Raw genomic sequence first — 23,472 nt, forward strand, 5'->3', positions numbered from 1 at the left:
GTTCTTCCAGATGAACTTTGTTATTATTTTTTCTAGATCTGTAAAATAATTTCTTGGGAGTTTGATTGGTAAGGCACTAAATAAGTAGATTAATTTAGGTAGTATTATCATTTTTATTATATTTGCTCAGCCTACCCATGAACACTTGATATTTCTCCAATTGATTAGATCTAATTTTATTTGTGTGGAAAGTGTTTTGTTAGTTGTGTTCATATAGTTTCTAACCCTCCCTTGGTAGATAGACTCCTAAATGTTTTATCCTTTTGACAGTTATTTTAAATGAAATTTCTCTTCGTATCTTGGCTTTTGTTAGTGATGTATAAAAATACTGATGATTTATGTGGGTTTATTTTGTATACTGCAACTTGGCTAAAGTTATGGATTATTTCTATTAGCTTTTTAGTAGATTCTCTAGGGTTCTCTAAGTATACCATCACATCATTTGCAAAAAGTGATAATTTGGTTTCCTCATTATCTACTCTAATTCCTTTAGTCTTTTTTTCTTCTCTTATTGCCAAAGCTGGCATTTCTAATACAATATTGAATACTAATGGTGAATAGTAATGGGCAACCTTGTTTCATCCCTGATGCTATTGGGAATGGTTTCAATTTATCCCCTTTACATATGATGCTTGCTGATGGTTTTAGGTAATATGCATATAAGTCTACAAGCTTTCCTTTCAGTAGCATCATGGTTTTCCAACAGACAAACCTTTGGAGCAGATGCTATATAAAAGTTGATGACAAATAAAGGTTTATTTGAGACCTTTTCTTTTTCAAATTTCAAATTTTGTGTTGGTATTGAGGGTATTCCTCATTCCAGGCACATGAAATACATAGGAGAAAACTAAAAACAAATAATGCCTTCTACCTTTTTTCTGACAAGATCCAAGATTCTTTAGAATTAGTCATATTCCTGTAGTCTTCAAAAGTCATGATTGGGTACATATTCTTCCATATGACTCATTAATTCTGTAAAGAAAATATTTTATATAATGGAAGCAATTCAAGGCCAGTGGAGGCAAATTTTTTCTTCACTGAAGCAAACTGGTAAGAACAATGTTCAACTGACTTGTGTATATAGTCTTGGGCACTTATGCATTCTATCTTTTCCATAGTTTTTAAGTTAGGGGGTCACAGTGATCTCCTGAAACATCTGTCTATATATAAGGTATAGACAATTTGGGTTCAGATGTCATAGCAAAGATGTTACCATGACCATTTTCTTCAAAGCTAACTCCCTCTGGCTTGACATCTTACATGGATGACTTCTTTCTACCTAATTTGCACATGAAACATATTCCATTAGCCTTAATTACCCAGAAACATTCCAGAACTTTAACTATGGTGTCTAGTCCTATTAGGGATAGTTTTATTAGTCTTCATTTAGTAAATTTTCTGGACTCAGCATAAAATCTGGCTTTTGTGGAAGATAACTCTTCATGATAAATGCTGCCACATGATGAGATGAGTACTTCTTAAACCTTTTTGTACACAAAGGGAATGTTGAAGAAATGGGATATGCCTGGTGATCAGAAGATACCTGAAATCCTCATTACTGGAATATTGGAAATCCTGGAGAAAACACAAAGGTCATAACCAAATATTCATCATGTTCAAACTTGTTCCACAGACTTTATTCACCAATCTCATAGGTTAAATTTAAGAGTATTTTACTTTACTAATCTTTACTAATCTAACTGGATGTAGCTTCACACTCCATAGACTCTCCCACTCCATGAGCCCCCAAATTCAAATATTGGAAGGAAATAATAGTGATGGATGATGATTTCATTCAGTTCTAAGTTAGTCAAGTCCTGAACTGGTACAGATTGTTCTACATGAGATACCTACAGAAGCCTGAACTCCATTCTATCTTGGAATTATGTTGTCTGAACTAACGAAGCCAATATATGACAGCCCTAGTTAGGTCTACTCTCAGCAGGTCTACCTATCTTTTATAACCTTCTTCCTGTCTGCCATGGATGGGAGATAAGGATATATTTTACTACCTTTACTTAACTCATAGAGGTTGGTCTTTCTCCAAAATCACTTTCTTGGGTATGGCCTTATGTTGATGGAACTCCCTATATTCTGACTTATTTTTATGAAATGTGATTATTCTCAGTCCCTTAGTCAATAAGCTCTTTGATTTTCCCCCTTCCCTCTATGGAGAGGACATAAACCATCTTTTCACTAAGGATAAACATACCAGGGAATTGTTTCTTCCTCTTAATCTACTTTTAATAAGGGATCTGTTGCTGGAATAGAATTTTATATCTTATCATAATCTTATTTCTTTCTATCTCACCTCTCTTCATTTCTTAGGATTTAGTGACTTTACTGTTTGGAAGTTTCAAGACTCTAGTGATTGAATAACTTCCATAATGGTTTTAATGATCCTATAGCCTGGAAAACTATAGACCATTTCTTATCTCAATTGAATTGATTCAGAACTCTCTTATGCTATGACTTCCCTATTTTCCCTAAAACATGTCTATATCCTATATTTTTATTTTTATGTTATACTTAAAAACAAATGAAAATGATTACTTTGACCACCTGCAAAACAAGTAAATGCACACTAGTTCATGGAGTCATCAAATGAGAGCTAGTAAGGATTTTGGAAGTCATCTAGTGTGGTGTTCTCTTCTTTTCTAAAATATGATCATTCTCTCTGAGAGCAGGTTTCTTGGGGAGCTTCTGGAGGCAGCCTTAGTTTCAGTTCCAAGTAATAATCACCTCAAATGCAGCCAGGTGTTAAAAGTTTAAATCCTTAATTGTCTCCTTCAAAATAGCCCAGTTAGTTTTTTAAGAGGCCTATCTCCCTCCTTGGTTCTGAGAGCTCTTGCAGTTTGTCTTCCAGCTTCAGCCTCCAGCTCTCCTGAATCTTGGTTCTGAATCTCTCGATTGAATTCTGGCTCTCAATCTCTTCAACTGATTTACTTCTGACTCCAGGAGCTCCTTATATATGATCTCTTAAAGGTGTGAACCCAAAGATTGACTCCTCCTCTGAGAGAGTGGGATTGTGGGAGGTGTAAACTCTCATACTGAATCCTGACATCTCCCGTACTTGTGAACTAATGTGTGGAGCTAATGTGTGAACTCTCAAAGGTGTAAACATAAGCATTGTTTCTATCAATTCTAGTGACAACACCTTGTAAGGATTCTAACAATCTAGCATTACAGGTGAGAAGGCTAATACCCTAAAAGATTGAATGATTTCTCCAACTTCATAAAGATAGTAAATAGCAGAACCCATATTTGACCTTAAGTCCTCTAATTCCAAATTCAAAAATCTTTCCTTTCATGAATATTCTACCAAAAATGCTTTTTTCCCCAAACTTAGAATGCTTCTCTCCTAATTAAAAGAATTTATTGATATACATACATATATACATGTATATGTATATATAACATGCAAAATTTTTTGTTGTAATCTGAATTGTGTAGCAATTGCATTATTTCTATGATCGTCATACCAAGATATCACTTTGAATTTGCCCTCAATGCATCTAAGGTCGTGGAGAGAAAAGAGTGTTGGATCTAGTTAGAAGACTTGAATTTTGATTCTTAACCTCTACATAAATTTAGATAGTCAATTACTTTTCTGGGTCTCAGTTTTCTCATCTGTAAAATGAGGAAATGGGAGTTAATGACTTTCATGGTTCCTTCTGGCTCTTAATCTATGCTCCTATAATTTTTCAACAGGTAGCCCTTTTCTTTCATCAGAATAACTGTTCAATTAAGCATAGCTCTGTTCCTTTTCCTTAATCAAGAATTTCCATGCCTGATTTGTCATTTTGTTAGTTTACTCTGATCAATAAAGTTCTATCTTGTTTCTTGTTGTCCTTTGAAGGTAGATGTCAATATGAAGGTAGACTCAAGTGGCATTAGGGCTGAGGCCACTTAGAGATCTAGGGAAATGAATGTGCTGAGTCTACCTTTGACAATAACTTTTGAAACTTATTTTTGTCAGCTATCTAATGAGAAGGGAGAAGGTGAAAAAGGAAAAGCATTCATAATGTCAAAAATGTTACATATGATGCTCTCCAACTACTCTTGAGGATGGTGGGACAGACTCTCAGGAAATATCATAGCAGAGGTATGGCCTGAGTTGTGTCAGTAAAGCCTTATTATAAAAATTCACCTACTGAAAGTTGATCCTCAGGCAACAGAGAAGGAGCAAGCATAACAACATACTGAATGCCTAGAGGAAAGGGAATGTGATATGCATGTTATTTCTCTCATTGCCATTTCAAAAGAGGCATCCTGGCTGAGATAATTAAGATGCCATCAATGTTTGAAATAGTTCCTGTGAATATTGACACTGCAATTAGACCCACCTTGAATTTTAGAGCCTCATTTGGGTTTGAAATCTTTCCCAAGTGTAACAGAAATCACCATGAGTCTCTATGCTAGTGGCTAGCTTATTCTCTATCCATAGTAATACATTAGCAATAATAAATGTGTGTGTGTGTGTGTGTGTGTGTGTGTGTGTGTGTGTGTGTATTACTCCTAGTCCAGCTGATCATAAAGAATAAGGGACAAATAACAGAGGGATGAGTTGTCAGTGTGATAAAGTTAAAGAAGTGTTTATACCTAGTTATCCCTTTATGCAGATTGAAGATATTTCCTTGAAGAATTGTAGAGACAGCTTGCCATTGGTTGGGAAAGATTGGACAAGTCTTTGGCAAGTCTTCAGAACAAAACTTTCCAGTCCATAAGTGTTGGAGACAGGAAGGAACTTTGTGGAATGTGACTTCTGTGCATGTAGCAGGGAACTGTAGGGTTGAGGAGGAAAAAGATTCCTCCCCCCACTCCCATAAATCATATCAAAATAAGCAAAAGTGTTAATTATGATTATATCACAGAACAGAAAAAAATATTTGATAAAATACAACACCCCTTTATGTTAAAAATACTAAAAAAACATAGTAATAAAGGAATTTTCCTTTTAACATGAAAATATACTTTGATATTAGGTTTGGACTTTTGCAAATAATGAATCGCGAGGAGTGGTTACATTATTTGAACTTACACTGTTTCAATTGAGTGAGATCAAATTTTTATATTAAATCTAAAGATAATTCTGAATTCTGGGATTTTGAACATATGGGATTTATTATATGTATTAATGGGGACCAACCTGAATATACAGTAGAAAAACATTAGAAGAAAATTCTGGCTGTTCACACACAGAATTATTACTTGCCATAATATTATCAATTTTTTTTAGGGTAGATGGTGGAATCTTTATCCTTAAAGATAATGGGTCATAGATTTAGAGATTAAGCGACCTCAGAGGCTATCTAATCCAAAGAATTTATCAGTCTGAGGAAGTCTATGGGCCCCTTCTCAGAATAGTGTTTTTAAATGCATAAAATAAAATTTATAAGATTACAAAGAAATTTAATTATATTGAAATATCTATTTTTTTAAACCCATATAAGTTGATGTTCCCTCCTTCTCATGAAATCTATCCATGGCTTCTTTGGACTTCCATGGCCTAAAGATTAAGAGCCTCTATTCTAAGGCCCTGATACTTGCCATTCATTTACTAGCACCCAATTCTATGTTGGCTTTTATTGGCATGTGTCTATATTTTTACTAGGCAGGCTGGCACTAGGTCCTTATAATGGCAGGGGTAGAGTCATAATCCTCTGAATATGCCCTTCATTTATATTATATATATTTTTATGTTAATAGTTGTTTGCCTTTTGTATCTGCAATGTCAATGCAAGTTCTTTGAAGGTAAGGAACATATTTTTGTCTTTCTTTTATGCCTAGTACTTAGCACAGTGTCTGACATATAGCAAATTAAAAAAAAAATTTGTTGTATTTTTTCTGGTTATACATGTATATTAACTTTTTAAATACACATTTGTTTTTGAATCATGTTGGGAAAGTTAAATCAGAACAAAAGGGAAAAACTGTAACAGAAGGAAAAAAATAGAAAAAAGGGAATGTAGCATGTATTGATTTACATTCAATTTCTACAGTTCTTTTTCTGGATGCAAATGGCATTTTCTAGCCAAAGTTTATTGGGATTGCCTTAGATCACTGAACTGCTGAGAAGAACCAAGTCTTTCATAGTTGATCATCTCACAACCTTGCTGTTACTGTGTAGAATGTATTCCTGATTCTGCTTGTTTTGCTCAGCATCAGTTCATGTAAATCTTTCTAGACCTTTAAAAATCATCTTGTTCATTTTTTATAGAATAATAATATTATTAACAATAGCTTATTCAGCCATTCCCCAATTGATGCACATCCATTCATTTTCCAATTTTTTGCCACCACAAAAAGAGCTATGACAAACATTTTTTACATGTGGGTCCTTTTCCCTCCTTTATGATTCCTTTGAGATACAGATCTAGTAATGGTATTGCTGGGTCAAAGCATGTAACTAATATTTTAAAATGTTTGTTGACTGATTGACTAGACACTTCCTCGAAGTGCTTTGTAAAAACTAAAGTGGGGAGAAAGTAGCTTCTGGGTAAGCATGGCAAAGGGAAAAACAGGAAAGGAAGTGGTACCATGTTAGAATGGTGTGAAACTCTGGGGTGATGGTTTCATGTAACAGACATAGAGGACCTTGGCACATGATAATAATGGATTAGACAATTGCTACAGAAAGTATATTTCCTCATATGCTGTTTATATCATTGGGCCAAACTCTAGTTTCCTTATCCTTATTATTCTTGTGCCCTGGGATTACTGGTGAACTTGCCAATAAAATTCATAGTCTTATTTGAACCACAGAACTATTTATGATGGGAGAGTCTTTTGTGATTCCACTTCTATTGCTACATGTACCAAAAAGATATTTCTGTAGGGATTGTCTTACAACATCCTAGTGACATCCCAAAGCCTCCATAAACATGAAATATGGAGACTATTCTTTGTTAGGGTATATCTCAAACATCAGACATCACTTTTCTCCATGAAGTCAATCATGGGTATTTATTTACATTTATGTTGTTTCTCTAGAGATCTGTAATTTTATCAGCATGGACATAAAACCTTTGGAGGGACAAAGATGATATATGACCATATCAGCTTAGAATTTACAAAGAGAAAAAAAAGATTTTAAGAAACAGGTTTATGTGTTATACCAGTATTTCCCTTGGTTGCCACATATCTCTGCTTCACAATGAGATAAAATATTTGTTAGTAGAAATAGTTTCTAGGTTCTTTTGGTCTCAATGTAGCAATTTCTTTACATTAGTTGAGTTTTGTTAGGAAATGGAGAGCAGGCTGTGATGACAAATGACACATTTTTTTTTCTATTTTCTATTTTCCAACATCAATAATTTGCTTAAGTTAGTTGTTAGTTTAGACTTACTTTTAACTGTATGCTATAGCTTCTTATTCTGATTCTTTTTTAAAAGTTGATATTGATTTTGATATTATTTTAAGAAGTCAACTTATTTTTTGGTAGATGTCCTATAAAAGTATAAGTTGATCAATGAAGTTCACTATGTATTAACATTAATCACTTTAAATTCTTCCTCCTTTTTTCCTATTTGGAATTATCTTTGTTTATATAATTTAAAATTTATCTGTAAGATTTGCCACCTCTCTTGACTTAGTTTTCATTGTAGAAATTCATATCATGATTCCCTGTCTATCTTCTGCTGAACTCTTAGAAATATTGCACCGTGTTTAGCTTTTCACTTCTTTAATACTTTGATGGGTCTATGATCTCATCATTGTGAACCACTCTTAGGGTACCTACCTAATAATTTCTGGGAGGTTCCTTCTTCTAAATAAGCAGATAGTGAGTTCTTTGTCATTGAAAATCTGAAAGCAAATGCTGGATGACTATTTTATAGAGATATTATAGAGTACAAAATGACAGCCAAAAAAGCTAATATGATTTTGAGTTCACCAATACAGTATAATATCCAGAATATCTGAATTGATAGTACCTATGTGTACATGGATCATAAATGAAATATTATTTATAGTATTAGGAATTAAACTTTAGACATGATAATGCCAGCCTGGAGAATGGCTGGTACCATGGAAAAGTATATTTGATTTGGATTCAGAATATCTGGTTGCATGTCCTGGCTCTGCTACTTACTCCCTGCTAAGAAAATTTAGAAAACTAACCTCACCTCTATAGACTTCAATTTTATCATCAGTAAAATGAGAGTATTCAATGAGATTTTTTTCTAGGATTCCTTCTGGGTCTTGATTTATAGTCTCGTGAGAGTGATCAGAATGTTGGGCATTAGTGTAACAGTGTAGTATGAACATCAGATAAAGGAATCTTTGGATGTTGTCTTGCAAAAAAGAGGCCAAGATATGGGTTAGGGGGACTTTTGACTGCAATTTTCAAATATTTAAGAGAGTATTATAGTTATTGCTTCCACATTGCAGGATTAAGGGTGCAGTGCTCTGATGATCTGGAAAATCCATGTAAAATGTAATAATCCTAGTGTGTGTCATTGCTGGCTTTCACTTTTTTTTTTTTTTGCAAACTTTAATTTTTAATTTATTTTAACTTAAAAAAAGAAATTGTTAAAAGATAAACTATATTGATATTATACAACACTAACATATATTTATTTTATGCATTTCTGAGTTTCTAAGCTTTTTTGTGTCATCTGCTAATTTTCGAATTTTATCTGTAGCTTCCACAAAATTCTCCCCAAATTTCCATTTAACTTCTTATCCTGACCCATGATATATTAAGTCTTGATGGGAAGAGTTGCAGTGTGAAAAGGATAACTGTATGTATGAGGGATTAGCTTTGTCATACTTGACCTCAGAGGATTGGTGTAAGATGCAAAAAAAAAAAAAAAAAAAAAAAAAAGACTTTAACTCAATACAAGGGAAAGGTTCCCAATGACTAGAGCTGTTCAAAATGGAAGTCCCCTATCAGTGATATTCTTCAGACTTCAAGAGAGGATGACTACTTGTTGGAGATATAAAGAAAACATGTTTTTGGTATAGTCAGGCTAAATAATTATAATTTCTGAATTATAGTCAAACTTTTTGATTATATAATTTTGAAAAACTCATCATTGGTATTCTGAAAAATGTTTCATAGAATATCCTGCACTCCAGGTTCTCCATTAAACTAGACTTTTAAATTCAGGGAACTTTTGATGTTGGCAGTTGGCAAATAACATTTTGTAAACTTCATATTCAGATTTCTCCTTGAAAAAAAAAAAGAGTGGGGATTGATCAAATGCCTAGGACAAAATATACATTTATAATTTGAGGGATGTTTATCTCACTATGCAAACAAAATACTAAGACACTAAATAACATTTTTGCATTTGGAATCTTAATGTTAATACAAAATCCTAATTATCCAATTCTTGTGCAAATGAACATAAGAAGGATATGAGATGGAGGAGGATTATACTTTTTTCAAGATTCCGAACAGATTTTTATCTAACCTTGTAAGAGGCAGCTTAGAGGATATTGAAACTCAATAACCCTGAAAATAGTCTGTTATAGGAAATATTAGGGAGTTTAAGGAACTATCCATAAGGCTCAGATTCTAAAGCTTGAAATCATGTAGTCTGGCTGTTTTTTGAGGGACTCATTTTGTCCTGCAGGAGAGAAACTTGGGATCAGTATTTATTAGAGCTATTATAGAGAATAATATGGCAGCTAAAAAAGCTAATGTGGTTTGGGGCTTCATTGATAGAATCATAATGCTTATTACATATGAGATGATGGTTCCCCTGTACTCTGTCATACTCATACTACACCTTGAATATTATTTATTGCACTAGATGCCATACTTTAGAAAGGATGGTGATAGCTTGCAATGTGGCCGGTATAAGGAAAAATATTTTTTCCTAAAAGCCTTCTCCTGTTCTCTATTTTCTTCTAAACAAGGGGTCTCCTTTCTCTGGATTATTAGGTTGCAGGTTCTTTGTCACTGGGTTTCTCATCTCATTTATTGAAGATGTTGAGTGGAAAATGACATTCCATGAATCTAATGACATTTTATAGGGTAAGTTAATTGAAGTATAATATCCACAATGAAGGAAGTGATGGTCACCCTGTATTTGTCATCATTAGGTACCTGGTATGTTTTTAGATATATATATATATATATCTAAAAACATACCAGGTACCATATATATATATATATATATATATATGTGTGTGTGTGTATATATATATATATATAACAATAATAAACCAAGATCATTCTCCTCCTGTCCAGTGCTCCTACTATTTCCAGCCTAGTTACATTCTTTTGGGATATAAAAGGTTACCCTTTTTTCAACAGCTTCTGTTTCAACAAGTTTCTTATCTCAGAAACTCCTTTCTCTGCCTTATGATTTTATTGAGAGATATCATGGAGAGAACTAAAAAAGAAGAGGAAAGTATTTCTTTTACCCTTTTTATCATTAGATGCTAAATAGTTTTCATTTCCTTTTTTTCTTTCCAAATCTTCCTTAAAAAATTGTGGGTGGGTGGGAAAAGTACTTGTCTTAATTTTTTCTGACCTCTAGTTCACCAGATTTGGGATGCTGTTTTAATCTGAAGGAATAAAGGTAAGAGGAATCAGGGAAAAAACCCCATGTTTCTATTCTTTACCCTATCTTTGGCAAGCCATGTCTCTACTTTAATAAAACTATCGAGCATCTCTATCCTGAGATCTTTACTCTGATGCTAACCCAATGTGTGTCTTGTCATCCACCTGAAGTACAAAATATCACTCAATTACTTCATGGTCCCAGTAAAGTAAAAATATTACTAAGATTTCTCTCTGGACAACTCCCTTTAACAACAACAAAAAAATGAAATAGCTGGCACTTAAATGTTGTTTTAAGATTCACAAAGTTCTTTATAAATCTTAACTAATTTTTATCCTCATGATAGCCCTAAGTGATAGATGCTATTATTTTCTTCATTTTACAGTTGAGGAAAGAGCCAGAAATATGAATTTCTACATTCAAGTGATAAATGATTTTTTCTACACATGAATTTAATCATTCAACACCCATGATTTTGAAGAGATACAATACCTGATCTACAATATGGTTCTAATTGTTAATAGTTTTTTAAAAGAAAATCTACCCATCAGCAAATATATATATATATCTTCCCCCCTCCAATCAGGTATAAGTCATTACCCTATATCACATAGACTCAGAGAAATGAATTTTGACATAAAATGTTTTTCATAGCCACCTTAACATCCTTGTTCCTCAAACTATAAATGATGGGATTGAGCATGGGAGTCACCACACTATAGAACAGGGTAATAAATTTGTCTGTGATATCACTGCCACCTCTAAGAGAATCCTGAGATTTGGGTTTTGCATATATGAAGAAGATTGTCCCATAGAATATAATCACCACAGTCAGGTGAGCCGAGCAGGTAGAAAAAGCTTTGTGTCTTCCTTTTGTAGAAGGAATCCTAAGGATTGCAACAAGTATGAAAATGTAAGAGATGGAAATTGATATTAAAGGAATAACTAGAAAGATGATGTTTGATCCTACCATGCTAAAAACATTGATGGAAATATCTCCACAAGCCAATTTCAGAATAGCCAGGATCTCACATAAAAAATGATCAATGATGTCCACACAAAATCTTAACTGAACTGCAAGAGAAGTTTGAATCACTGAATCAAGAACCCCTGCTGCCCAGGACACAGATGCCATTGACACATAAATATTCTTGCTCATGATGACAGGATATCTTAGGGGCTTGCAGATGGCCACGTAACGGTCAAATGCCATCATGCTCAGGAGCACACATTCAGTTGCACCCATTGCAAAGGACAGAAACATTTGTATTGCACAGCTGGAGAAGGAAATGGCTTTCCTTGGAGTAAGAAAGCTGTTTAGAATTAGAGGCACAGTAGAGGTTGTATAGCAAATGTCCAGGAAGGAGAGGTTACCTAGGAAGAAATACATGGGGGTGTGGAGATGAGAGTCATAGATGGTTACTATGATCAACACTCCATTGCCTACCAGGATTACTAGGTACATCCACAGGACCAGCACAAAGAAAATGGTTTCTAGCTTTGGATAGTCAGAAAGTCCCAGGAGAACCAATTCTGTCACAGTGGTTTGATTGGTTCCTTCCATTTAAAAGATCTCTTTTACTTGTGTAGATTCTGAGGGAAACAGAACATAATTTTGTTGTATCAATGTCAGAAAGTATTGATTTTTTTTTTCAAGATTACATCTCAAGTAAAAAAAAGTTAGTCTTTTTTGATTATGAAAATATATCACAATTAAGAGACCAAGATCCATCTCCCAGTGGTCAAAGGATAGGAAAAAAATCCAAACAAATAGTTTTTAGTAGAACTGTGATAATTAACAATCATATTAAATAGTGTACTAAATCTTCATTATATCATTTATATCAGTGATCAATTTGTGTCAAATCAAAAGAACTTTGAGATTTTATAGCATATCCAACAAAATGGCAAAAATGTTAAATGCTCAGTGTTCATTGCTAAAGAGATAGAGGGAAGATAAGGTAGTAGAATTTCACATTGGTCTAGCCTGTCTGAAACTAATTTGGAATTATGCTAATAAAATGAAGCACATTTCTATATTTTCTGACCTGGAATTTCCACTATAATCCTAGGGAGGTCAATAGAGAAAAAGAAAAGTTTCATATACACCCATGTATCCACAACAATAATAGCAAAGCAAGAATAGCAAAGAAGTGAAAACTGACTACTTGTGAATTTTTTTGTTGTTTTGTTGTGTCTGACTCTTTAAGACCCCAACTTGGGGTTTTCTGCATAAAGATATTGTACTTCCTGCTCCAATCCATTTTGCAGATGCCATGCAAAGTCATGCAAAACACATCCATAAAAGTATTGTTGTGAAAGGAAACATAGACTTCCCCTCCCCCAAACCAAGAAAAATAAAGTTAAAAAATATGCTTCAATTTGCAGGCAGACACAATCAATTCCTTCTCTGGGTATGGATAGCATTTTTCATCTTAAGTTCGAGTCATCTTGGATCATTGCACTGCTGAGAATAGCCAAGTTATTCACAGCTAATCAACTTAAAATATTATTGTTACTTTGTACTTTGTACTTAGAACATTTTTTTCTATACGGCTATATTATTTTCTATGGCTATAAATAGCTTTGATTACTTTATCTGAAAACTATTCATATCATTTGATCATTTTTCAACTGGAGAATGACTCTTATTTTTATAAATCTGACTCAGTTTCCTATTTGTTTAAGAGATAAGGCCTTTATCAGAGAAACTGGCTTCAAAATTTCTTTCACAATTACTATTACTAATTCTATTTCCCCCATTTATTTTTTCTTTCCTTTCACCCTATCCCTCCTCAAAAGTATTTTGTCTCTTACTACACCCTTCCCCAATCTTCCCTCCCTTCTCTTGCTCGCCCATATGTACTTTATATATATACTTTCAAACTCAGTTTATGTGTTTGCTAGTTTTGCTGACCTACTTTTTTTTCTTTTTATTTTAAAATCTTTGTTGTAAGGGGCAAGTCACTGAGTAGAAGTTAGAAAAGGATATATTCAGAAAAGAAAGTGATATAAAAATGAAAGATATTAAAAATATTACAAATTTTAAAAATACTGTAGCACAAAACATGTTTCCTTGTTGTAATGATAACCAGCATTAGAAGATCCACTCGGAAATCCTAGAACAAAGATTTCAGATTTAAGACAATAAATACCTTATTATTAGAAGGCCAGTTAAAAGCTCACACAGTTGGGTTGAAGCAATGGTTCATATATATATTTTTATTGTTGTTTTGTTGTGTCTGACTCTTTAAGACCCAACTTGGGGTTTTCTGCATAAAGATATTGTACTTCCTGCTCTAATCCATTTTGCAGATGCCATGCAAAGTCATGCAAAACACATCCATAAAAGTATTGTTGTGAAAGGAAACATAGACTTCCCCTCCCCCAAACCAAGAAAAATAAAGTTAAAAAATATGCTTCAATTTGCAGGCAGACACAATCAATTCCTTCTCTGGGTATGGATAGCATTTTTCATCTTAAGTTCAAGTCATCTTGGATCATTGCACTGCTGAGAATAGCCAAGTTATTTACAGCTAATCAACTTACAATATTATTGTTACTTTGTACTTTGTACTTAGAACATTTTTTTCTATACGGCTATATTATTTTCTATGGCTATAAATAGCTTTGATTACTTTATCTGAAAACTATTCATATCATTTGATCATTTTTCAACTGGAGAATGACTCTTATTTTTATAAATCTGACTCAGTTTCCTATTTGTTTAAGAGATAAGGCCTTTATCAGAGAAACTGGCTTCAAAATTTCTTTCACAATTACTATTACTAATTCTATTTCCCCCATTTATTTTTTCTTTCCTTTCACCCTATCCCTCCTCAAAAGTATTTTGTCTCTTACTACACCCTTCCCCAATCTTCCCTCCCTTCTCTGGCTCGCCCATATGTACTTTATATATATACTTTCAAACTCAGTTTATGTGTTTGCTAGTTTTGCTGACCTACTTTTTTTTCTTTTTATTTTAAAATCTTTGTTGTAAGGGGCAAGTCACTGAGTAGAAGTTAGAAAAGGATATATTCAGAAAAGAAAGTGATATAAAAATGAAAGATATTAAAAATATTACAAATTTTAAAAATACTGTAGCACAAAACATGTTTCCTTGTTGTAATGATAACCAGCATTAGAAGATCCACTCGGAAATCCTAGAACAAAGATTTCAGATTTAAGACAATAAATACCTTATTATTAGAAGGCCAGTTTAAAGCTCACACAGTTGGGTTGAAGCAATGGTTCATATATATTTTTTTATTATTATTTTGGATGTGAATTTGCTGATGAAACTTAGGTACTAAGCAATTTAGGGCAAATAAATAATTTAATAAAAAGAACCCAAATCTTGGATGTAGAGAAGATCTGGATTCAAATTCTGACTGACTATGGGAAAAATCAAATTAACTTCTTTGGATCTCATTGGTAAAGCATAAAATTGGGCACAATAATCTCCAAAGATACTTCTAAATTATATGCGTTATGGTTATTAAGTATGTAAAAGTATCAGCCAAAGAAACTGGTTGAATGTGAAATATTTAGACCATATCTAATAATGTGAAATATTAGACTACATCATATATCTCACACATTGAGAATAAGAGATACTATTTATATTAATAGGATATCATATCATCATTGATATTTACATCAGTTATAGAATCATAGTCTTTCTTCCTTAATTGCTGATATCTTGTACCTTATCAGAATAAGATTTATGCCTGACTGCAGCATACATATTGGTCCCAAGATTTGATTGTCAAGTACTATGGTTATGAGCTAGATTGGGTTCAATTGTTTTTGCTTCTTTGAAATTCAGTTTCCCACTTAGGGATAAAACAGGGTTTATAAAACTTATTGTAAGGTTCAAAGGAGATCATGGGTGTCTATACTTCATAAGTCATGAAATGCTATGCAAGTAGAAGTGATTATGGCCAATGGTTTTACTTTATGTATTGAATAAGAATCTAGTATTAGAATAAGCTTTTATCATTAACACTCATTTTATTAGCTTTTTCTATGCAAAATTGAAATATATTTGGAAGCTTTATTAGTACATTTTCCAAAGAAGAGTAACTCAGAATATCACTAGTATTAGACATGTAGCTGGCACAATGGATAGAGTGCCAGGTATGGAATTTGAAAGAGCTGAGTTCAAATCTGACCTCAGATTTTCACCAGCTATGTGACTTTGTATGAGTTACTTAACCCTGTTTGCCTCAGTTTTCTCATCTATACAGTGATATGGAGAAGGAAATGGCAAACCACTCCAAAATCTTTGCCAAGAAAACCCCAGATGGCATCACAAAGAGTTGGACATGATGGAAACAACTTAACAATAAACATCAAACATTTCTGTTACAAGGCATTATTTTTGATAATTGTGTTCTTACCTCTAATTCAATGACATTGCAACTAAAAAATTGCTGTAACCATAAATATTAGAGACATTCTTAAAAATACATACCAGAAAGGGACTTAATATTCTGGTCCACACAACTCAAATAATGTATAACCTGCCTTTGAGTGCATAACCTTATAAAGCTCTATTTCTAAATATTTAAAATTGAGTAACAGCAATGTCCATTTACCTCTAAGTCTAAGAAATATTGTCCTCCTTGCTCAGAAAGTAATTACTATCTGACTTCCCGTGGCTCTGTTATTGAGTCAGAAAAATCATTTCCCAAACATATGGAGTGATGATCAATATAATGTGGACAAATACATGTGGCAATTATTTTTGTCAAGTTTCACTGAAAGAATACTCATCAAAAAGTTGAAAAAGTAACGCAGAAGAAATCATGGAAATCATGGAAATCAGCACCATGAATATTCTGTCTTCATATTCTGTACATCAACGAAATATAGAAATGAGTGTGGCAACCCGTTCTTGATCAATACAGGTCTCTTAGACTTGAGCCAATTTCCTAGGAAAATGAAACTTTCAATGTTCTCTACAATGTTTCTGCATTTCAAATTCCACATTCATTCTCCAAAGGATCAACTATTGGAACCAAAAGTAACTTAAATCCCTTGTTGTTTAAGGGAAAGTTCTAATCCCTGAGGCAATTTAAAGTTTATCAAAAAGGAGAGGTAGGGAATCCCACAGATCCAATTAAAGCAAAGTTACTACTTTGTTTTAATTGAAGTTGAACTTAAATAATCAGAAACTATTTTTGTTTCTATAGACTCAGTGGAAAGTGGAAATTTTGTTCCCTGACTTTTAGATAAGAGCTACAGCTAGCACATTGGGACTTTTGTCCTAGATGCTGCTGCTGACAGAAATGGAAATCTTTTCTATTTCTGGGAGTCCAAATATTAGACTGGTCCATTTCCTTACTTTGCTCCTGGGGTCATCAGATGCTATGATCAACTAGCTTTTTCCTTAGCCCAGTTTCCAGTTTTGTCTGATTGTCCCTGATATCGGGATTACTAGATCAGCGTGGGCTGGGGTTGAGGGGCAGAGTGGTCAGGAAGTATCTACTGTGGAGGCAATATGCAATGATAGCTGTTTGTCCCCTCCCAATAATGTACTCAGCTTTCGGATTCCTCTCATCTTTCATTCTCTGCCTTCCTTTCTCATTGTGCTCTCTAGAATTTTCTACTGATATCAAGAAGGACAGTATGATGTGACTGAGAATATTGGATTTAGAGTTAGAAGAACCAGAGAAGAGAAGAGAAGCTAGAAGGATAGAGCACTGGCCCTGGAGTCAGAAGGATTTCAAACTGGGCTTCAGACACTTACTAGTTATGTGACCCTGGGCAAGTCACTTATCCCTGATTACTTGAATAGATAAGAATAATAATCAGAGGATCTTGGATCAAATACTGGTGTTGCTGCTTACAAATTGAATAAGTAATTATGGGCCAATTATTTAAACATCTATGTGTTTCAGCTTCTGTGTGGGTCATATATATCTTCTCAAGCTCCTTTCCTTATTCATATTGACATAAGCAGGTTAATCTCTTAATCAATGACTACTACTGTACCTCCTCTCAGGATCCTAGGGACACACAATAGGAACTATGCTATATATCGAATGCTGGTATCAGGCCCCCATTTAGCAAGTTCCTCCCAGCCAGGGGTATGCTGGGGTTGGGGGGAAGGGAAGACATTCTTGCTCTCTATAGGAGTTCTTTAGCCTATCATTGTCATGCTTCATGATCCTCCACCAGTCCATGTCACATGAGTCCAGGACTCTCTGGGTCTTTTACTATTATATTGCTCTTAGAGGGACTGCCTTCCCATTGCTGTGATATTCACTTATCTGTTACTTTCCTGGAGGTGTGCTACAGTCAGCTTGTACTGGGTCATATGAACCAATTATAAAATTTTCAGTGTGAGCATTCATACTTTAGAATTTGGCAAATGCTACAAACTGCAACTTTATTTTTATTTTGTTTGATTTCTGGATTTAAGAAAGTGATGGGAAATGTTAGTAATACAGATTAAATTTAAAGGTATTCTATCTGTAGCTCCACTCCCTCTCTACTTTTTTGGGACTACAGACTAATTCCTATAAAATTTCTCATCCCTTTTTGAATTGTAGTGCCGTTGGTAATAGGAGACCCTTTAATTATCTCATTATTACTATATGTAATGAAATGCCAGATTCTTTATGACATTATTTTCTTATAAAAATAGTAGTGATCTTTTAGTTTTATGATGCCCTGTATGTATTAAGTGTAGTGATTGGTCTGTTAGAGTACATATGGCCCTCACAAATCTGCTCTTTTTTCTCTTTGAGATTAACTATAAGAATTTATTTATGTTAATCTTGATCCTGTAAATATTTATGATTTGAATAGGAAAAACAAATGATGGTTTCCTATCAATAGATGGACCATCCATTGGTGGAAATTTTGGGGAAAAGTGACCTAGCTAAATTACAATTTGAGAATGGGCAAAGAAAAAAAAATATATATATATAAAAGAAAACAAGTTTATGTTGAAAATTAATTTTGTCCTTGTCTTTTGTGGAACTCTCTGCTTGGTGAGACAGATGAACATTTACTGACTGAAATTGTTTCTGTTTGTTCATCAGGACAATTGATTTATATCAACTCAACTTCTATAGCAAATAATCATTGAGAGATGATGTACAAATAAATTTTTTGTTACCTTTTTCAGCATCTATAACTTGTTCAAACAGGTCATATTGGCATTTAAAAATTGTATGTCATCTCATGTAATTATTTCTTCTATGTTATTGATGTTAGTCTTTATTCTAACAAGTTGATGGTGGATTATGTATATATTTTCTCATATAATTATTTCTTTTTATGTTTTGTTTAATTTCATCTTTGTTCTAATAAGTCTATGACTGTCAGAATTTATATAACTTATTTAGAAAGGACAAACACATACTTTTGTATGTGTTTTTATTAAAATGTAAGCTAGTCATAGATATTCCCTCAGTGTCCATGTTGTTCTCTTTATACAACTAACTGTTTTAAAAAATACTATTTTAATAATTTCCATTTCTATCATCAGAATTTAATCCTTAAAGTCATTTATCTTATCCCTCTTAAAGTGATTTCCATTTTAGAATTTTGAAGGAACTACATATGCAAGAATGATCAACTTAATTTTGATTGACTTTAGAGGACAGAGAGGCATGTTTTGCATTAGTAATAGATTTAATTTTCTAATCATTAGAGATATCTAAAAGGGAAATTTTCTGTCATCAAAGTATTTGATTGAAGTCCAATTGCTGATATTGCAGAAAGTATAATGTTTCAGGTATGAATCAGATTAAATAGTTTTTGAGAATCCTTCCAACCTGAATTTATTCACATTAGTTCTGTATATCTCTTTCTACATATCCACTTAGCAGTGTTATGTTGCAGAGAAATAGAATGAAGCTAGGATACTTGAATTGAATTACAAGATTTGGCATATTTGCCAAGAGACACAGGGCAAATGATGGGAAGTGTTCATAATTTTATATGCTCTATGTCATAGGCCTTACTATGCCCTAATACATGATCAATTTTTGTAAGAATTTCATGTGGTGCTGAGAAATGCTCAATATTTTAATGATCCCATTTATAAGATGTTGCAAAATGTTTTGAGTCTACTTTCTCCAGTAATGTTTTCTATTCCATTTTTTATTTTGTATTATATTTGTCCAACTACGAGACAGAGATGTTAAAATCTTCTATTCTTTTTGGTACTATTTATGTCTTTTTGCAATTTAGCTAATATTTCAAAATTTCAAATTCAAAATGTTGAAATAATCGATATTACTTTATTTCCTATTATTCCTTTCAGAATAATGTGATTTTCTTAGTTAATTCTATTTATATTGCGATTTTTTTGCTTTTCTTCACTGATAGCACAACTGAAACTTTTATTTTGTTGATTTCACTTGATGTATAGAAAATTTTGTTTATGACTAAATTTATTCTCTATATGTCTTTGCTTTTTACTTGTGTTTCCTGAAAGCAACAGACTTCAGGCTTTTAAAAATCAATTCTATTATTCACTTTATTTTTTTCTCCAGTATTTTATTTTTCCAAGTACATGTAAAGATAGTTTTCAACATTCATTTTTGTAAGACTTTGCGTTCCAATTTTTTTTCCTTCCTCTCTCCCTTACCTAACCACTAGCCAATATAGCAAGCAATGTGATATAGGATAAACATGTGCAATCCTTTAAAACATAATTCCTTTTTTTTGTCATGTTGTCAAATCAGGTGAAAAGGGGGAAAAACCATGAAAAAGAAGAAAGCAAAGAAACAAAACAAAAAAGGTGCAAATGCTATTTTTAGAATCATATTAAATCTCTATAGTTCTTCCTCTGAATGAGGATTTTCCATCCCAAGTCCATTGGATTTGTCTTGGATCACTATATTGCTGAGAAGAGTTAAGTCTATCATAATTAATCATTACATAACCTTGCTATTAGTATTCTCCTGGTTCTCTTCACTTCACTCAGCATTAATTCATGTAAGTTTTTCTAGGATTTTCTGATATCAGCCTGCTCAAAATTTCATATAGAAAAATAATAATTCATTAATTTATGTATCATAACTTATTCAGCCATTACCCAATTGAAAGGCATCCACTCAACTTGCAATTCCTTGCCACTACAAAAAGAGCTACAAAAAACATTTTTGCACATGTGGGTCTTCTCTTTTTTAATTTCTTTGGGATACAGGTCCAGTAGTGACATTGCTGGATCAAAGGGTGTGTACATTTTTATGACTTTTTGGTTGTAGTTTCAAATTGCTTTTCAGAATGACTGGATCAGTTCACAACTTTACCAACAATGCATTAGTGTCCCAGTTTTCCCACATTCTCTGCAATATCTTTTCCAGTTATCTTAGCTAATTTGAGAGGTGTGAAGTGGTGTCTTAGAGGTGTTACTCACTTTAAAAAATAATGTTATAAAATTAAACAATAAACAAACATAAAATAAGCAACAAAAAGGAGATACTGAAAATTAGAGAAGTAAATAAATTAGAATAAAATAGAAATAATCAATAAAATTATCAAGTGGTTATTCACAAAAAATATAATTGAAAAACTAACTTGAAAGAAAAAAGAAAGCAGGAAATAAAATCAAGAAAACAATAAAGTAATAAGATGAAATCACAACAAAATTTAAAGAAATAAAAAGTATTGTCAAAACCTACTTTACACAGTTATATACTAACAAAACTGAGAATATAGAAAAACAAGAGGATGACATTAATAAGTGTAAAATAAACCTACCAGGAGTTTAAACAGAGATGTTATATAAAGAAATTACCAAAGTGTGTGTGTGTGTGTGTGTGTGTGTGTTAGGGTGATTATGGGTAGGTAAGAATGTCCCAACCCTGTTGCAATTACAAGAGAATTCTACAAAAATCTTAAAGAAAAATTAATATAATACTACATAAATATTTAAAAATTTGTGAATATTATATCAAACTATTTGAGAAAACTATATTTGATGTTTGAGACACCAGAGAATAATAGAACAAAGAAGTAGAATTACATACCAATATCATTAATGGACACAGACTTAAAGATTTTAAATAAAATTCTGTCAAATAGACCATCAGTTTATTCAAAAAATCATTCATAAACAATCAAATAGGATTTATACCAAGGAGATCAGGATGGTTCAGAATTAGGAAATCAAACAAAAACATCTAAAATCACATATTTATCTCACCATATCTAGAACAAGCTTTTAACAAAGGGTAAAGTTCATTTGTGTTAAAAACCCTGCAAAGTGAATGTTGTAAAATTACAAAAAACAGGCATTTACTCAAAGAAGAGATAAAGGCAGACAGTTTCCCACTGAGAGATAGCAGAGGTAGAAGGTACATGAGTGTAGACCATTGCATGTTTTCAGATATTTTTCACTGTATTGATAACTTTTGCTCATTATTTTTCTCTTCTGCCTCTTTAAAATTTTTTTTCTGAAAATATTTTTTGTTATGTGACACTGCTTTCGAGGGGGAAAGTGGTAGTAGTGAAGAAGAGAGTATTTGGGGGATAGTTAGGAAAAATAAAAAAAACATTCAACAGACATGTCTGCTCAGAGGCAAGTCGTCACTGAATAAATTATCTTTTAGATTTTCTCAGGGAAGCATTCTGACTCAACATATTCTTTACAGCTGACTTTACATCCTTGTTTCTCAGGCTATAAATGATGGGATTGAGCATGGGTGTTACCACACCATAGAACAGGGAAATGAGTTTGTCTGTAATATCTTCTTTGTCTGACTTAACGGAATCTTTTGCTTTGGGTTTTGCATACATAAAGAAGATTGTTCCATAGAAGATGATCACCACAGTCAGATGGGCTGAGCAAGTAGAAAAGGCTTTACGTTTTCCCTCTGGTGAAGGGATCCTCAGAATGGTGGCAAGGATGAAAACATAAGAGATGGAAATTGATATCAGGGGAAAAACTAGAAAAATGACGTTTGATCCCATCATACTAAGCACATTAATGGTAATATCTCCACAGGCCAATTTCAGAAGAGCCAGAATTTCACAAGTGAAATGGTCAATGACATTAGCACCACAGAATGGTAACTGGACTGCAAGGGATGTTTGTACTATGGAATCAGCAGCCCCTGCTGTCCAAGAGCAAACTGCCATTGACACATATGCAGTCTTACTCATAATAACAGGGTACCTCAAGGGGTTGCAGATGGCCACATAGCGGTCAAATGCCATCATGCTAAGGAGTATACACTCAGTTGCTCCCATGGCAAAAGACAGAGACATCTGTATTGCACAGCTGGAGAAAGAAATACTTTTTCTTGGTGTGAGAAAACTGTCTAGAATTAGAGGTACAGAGGATGTTGTGTAACAAATATCCAGGAAAGAGAGATTACTGAGAAAAAAGTACATAGGTGTATGTAGGTGGGAATCATAGATAGTTGCTGTGATGAGGATGCCATTTCCAAGCAATATTACCAGGTACATCCACAGAGTCAGGACAAACAAAATAGTCTCCAGCTTTGGGTGTCCAGAAAGCCCAAGGAGGATGAATTCTTTCACAGTGTTTTGATTGGTCTCATTCATTTTTGAAATACCCTTTTAGTCTTCAGGATTCTGAGGCAAAGAGAGAATAGATTTTTTTTTATTCCAGAAGTTTCAGTAGGAACATCTCTTTCAAGATATATCAAGCAAACTATAATCCTATGTGTATGAATATAGGAATTTTTTGCAATATATAATAACATCGAGAGTCATTCCACAGTATATTGTCAAAACACATGAATGGTTATTAAGAGAATAATTATAAACTGTTAACAATATAGAAGATTTTCTCAAATCACCAATTATATGAATAAAAAAGCCAAAACTGGTTTGAAGTTTCACCTTACATCCAGCATATTGTTAAACATGATGAAAGATAGGAGTGTTCAATGCTTGAGGGTGGTGGAAGAGTGAATTTGAATAGTTATTCTAGAAAGCAATTTTGAATTATACTTAAGAA

The 23,472-nt window shown here is 33.2% G+C and overlaps 2 protein-coding genes across 2 annotated transcripts; both read right to left on the minus strand.

Annotated features, from left to right (window-relative positions):
• Window positions 1–11,133: 11,133 nt before the first annotated feature.
• LOC127545532 (olfactory receptor 13C8-like) lies at window positions 11,134–12,081 on the minus strand. The gene has a single exon (XM_051972895.1). The coding sequence runs from the start codon at window positions 12,079–12,081 to the stop codon at window positions 11,134–11,136; it is 948 nt and encodes a 315-aa protein (XP_051828855.1).
• Window positions 12,082–22,085: 10,004 nt separating this feature from the next.
• LOC127545540 (olfactory receptor 13C7-like) lies at window positions 22,086–23,054 on the minus strand. Its single transcript, XM_051972906.1, has one exon. The coding sequence runs from the start codon at window positions 23,052–23,054 to the stop codon at window positions 22,086–22,088; it is 969 nt and encodes a 322-aa protein (XP_051828866.1).
• Window positions 23,055–23,472: the final 418 nt, after the last annotated feature.

This window comes from Antechinus flavipes, chromosome 1, assembly GCF_016432865.1.
Source record: "Antechinus flavipes isolate AdamAnt ecotype Samford, QLD, Australia chromosome 1, AdamAnt_v2, whole genome shotgun sequence".
In the NCBI taxonomy this organism is placed as follows: Eukaryota; Metazoa; Chordata; class Mammalia; order Dasyuromorphia; family Dasyuridae; genus Antechinus; species Antechinus flavipes.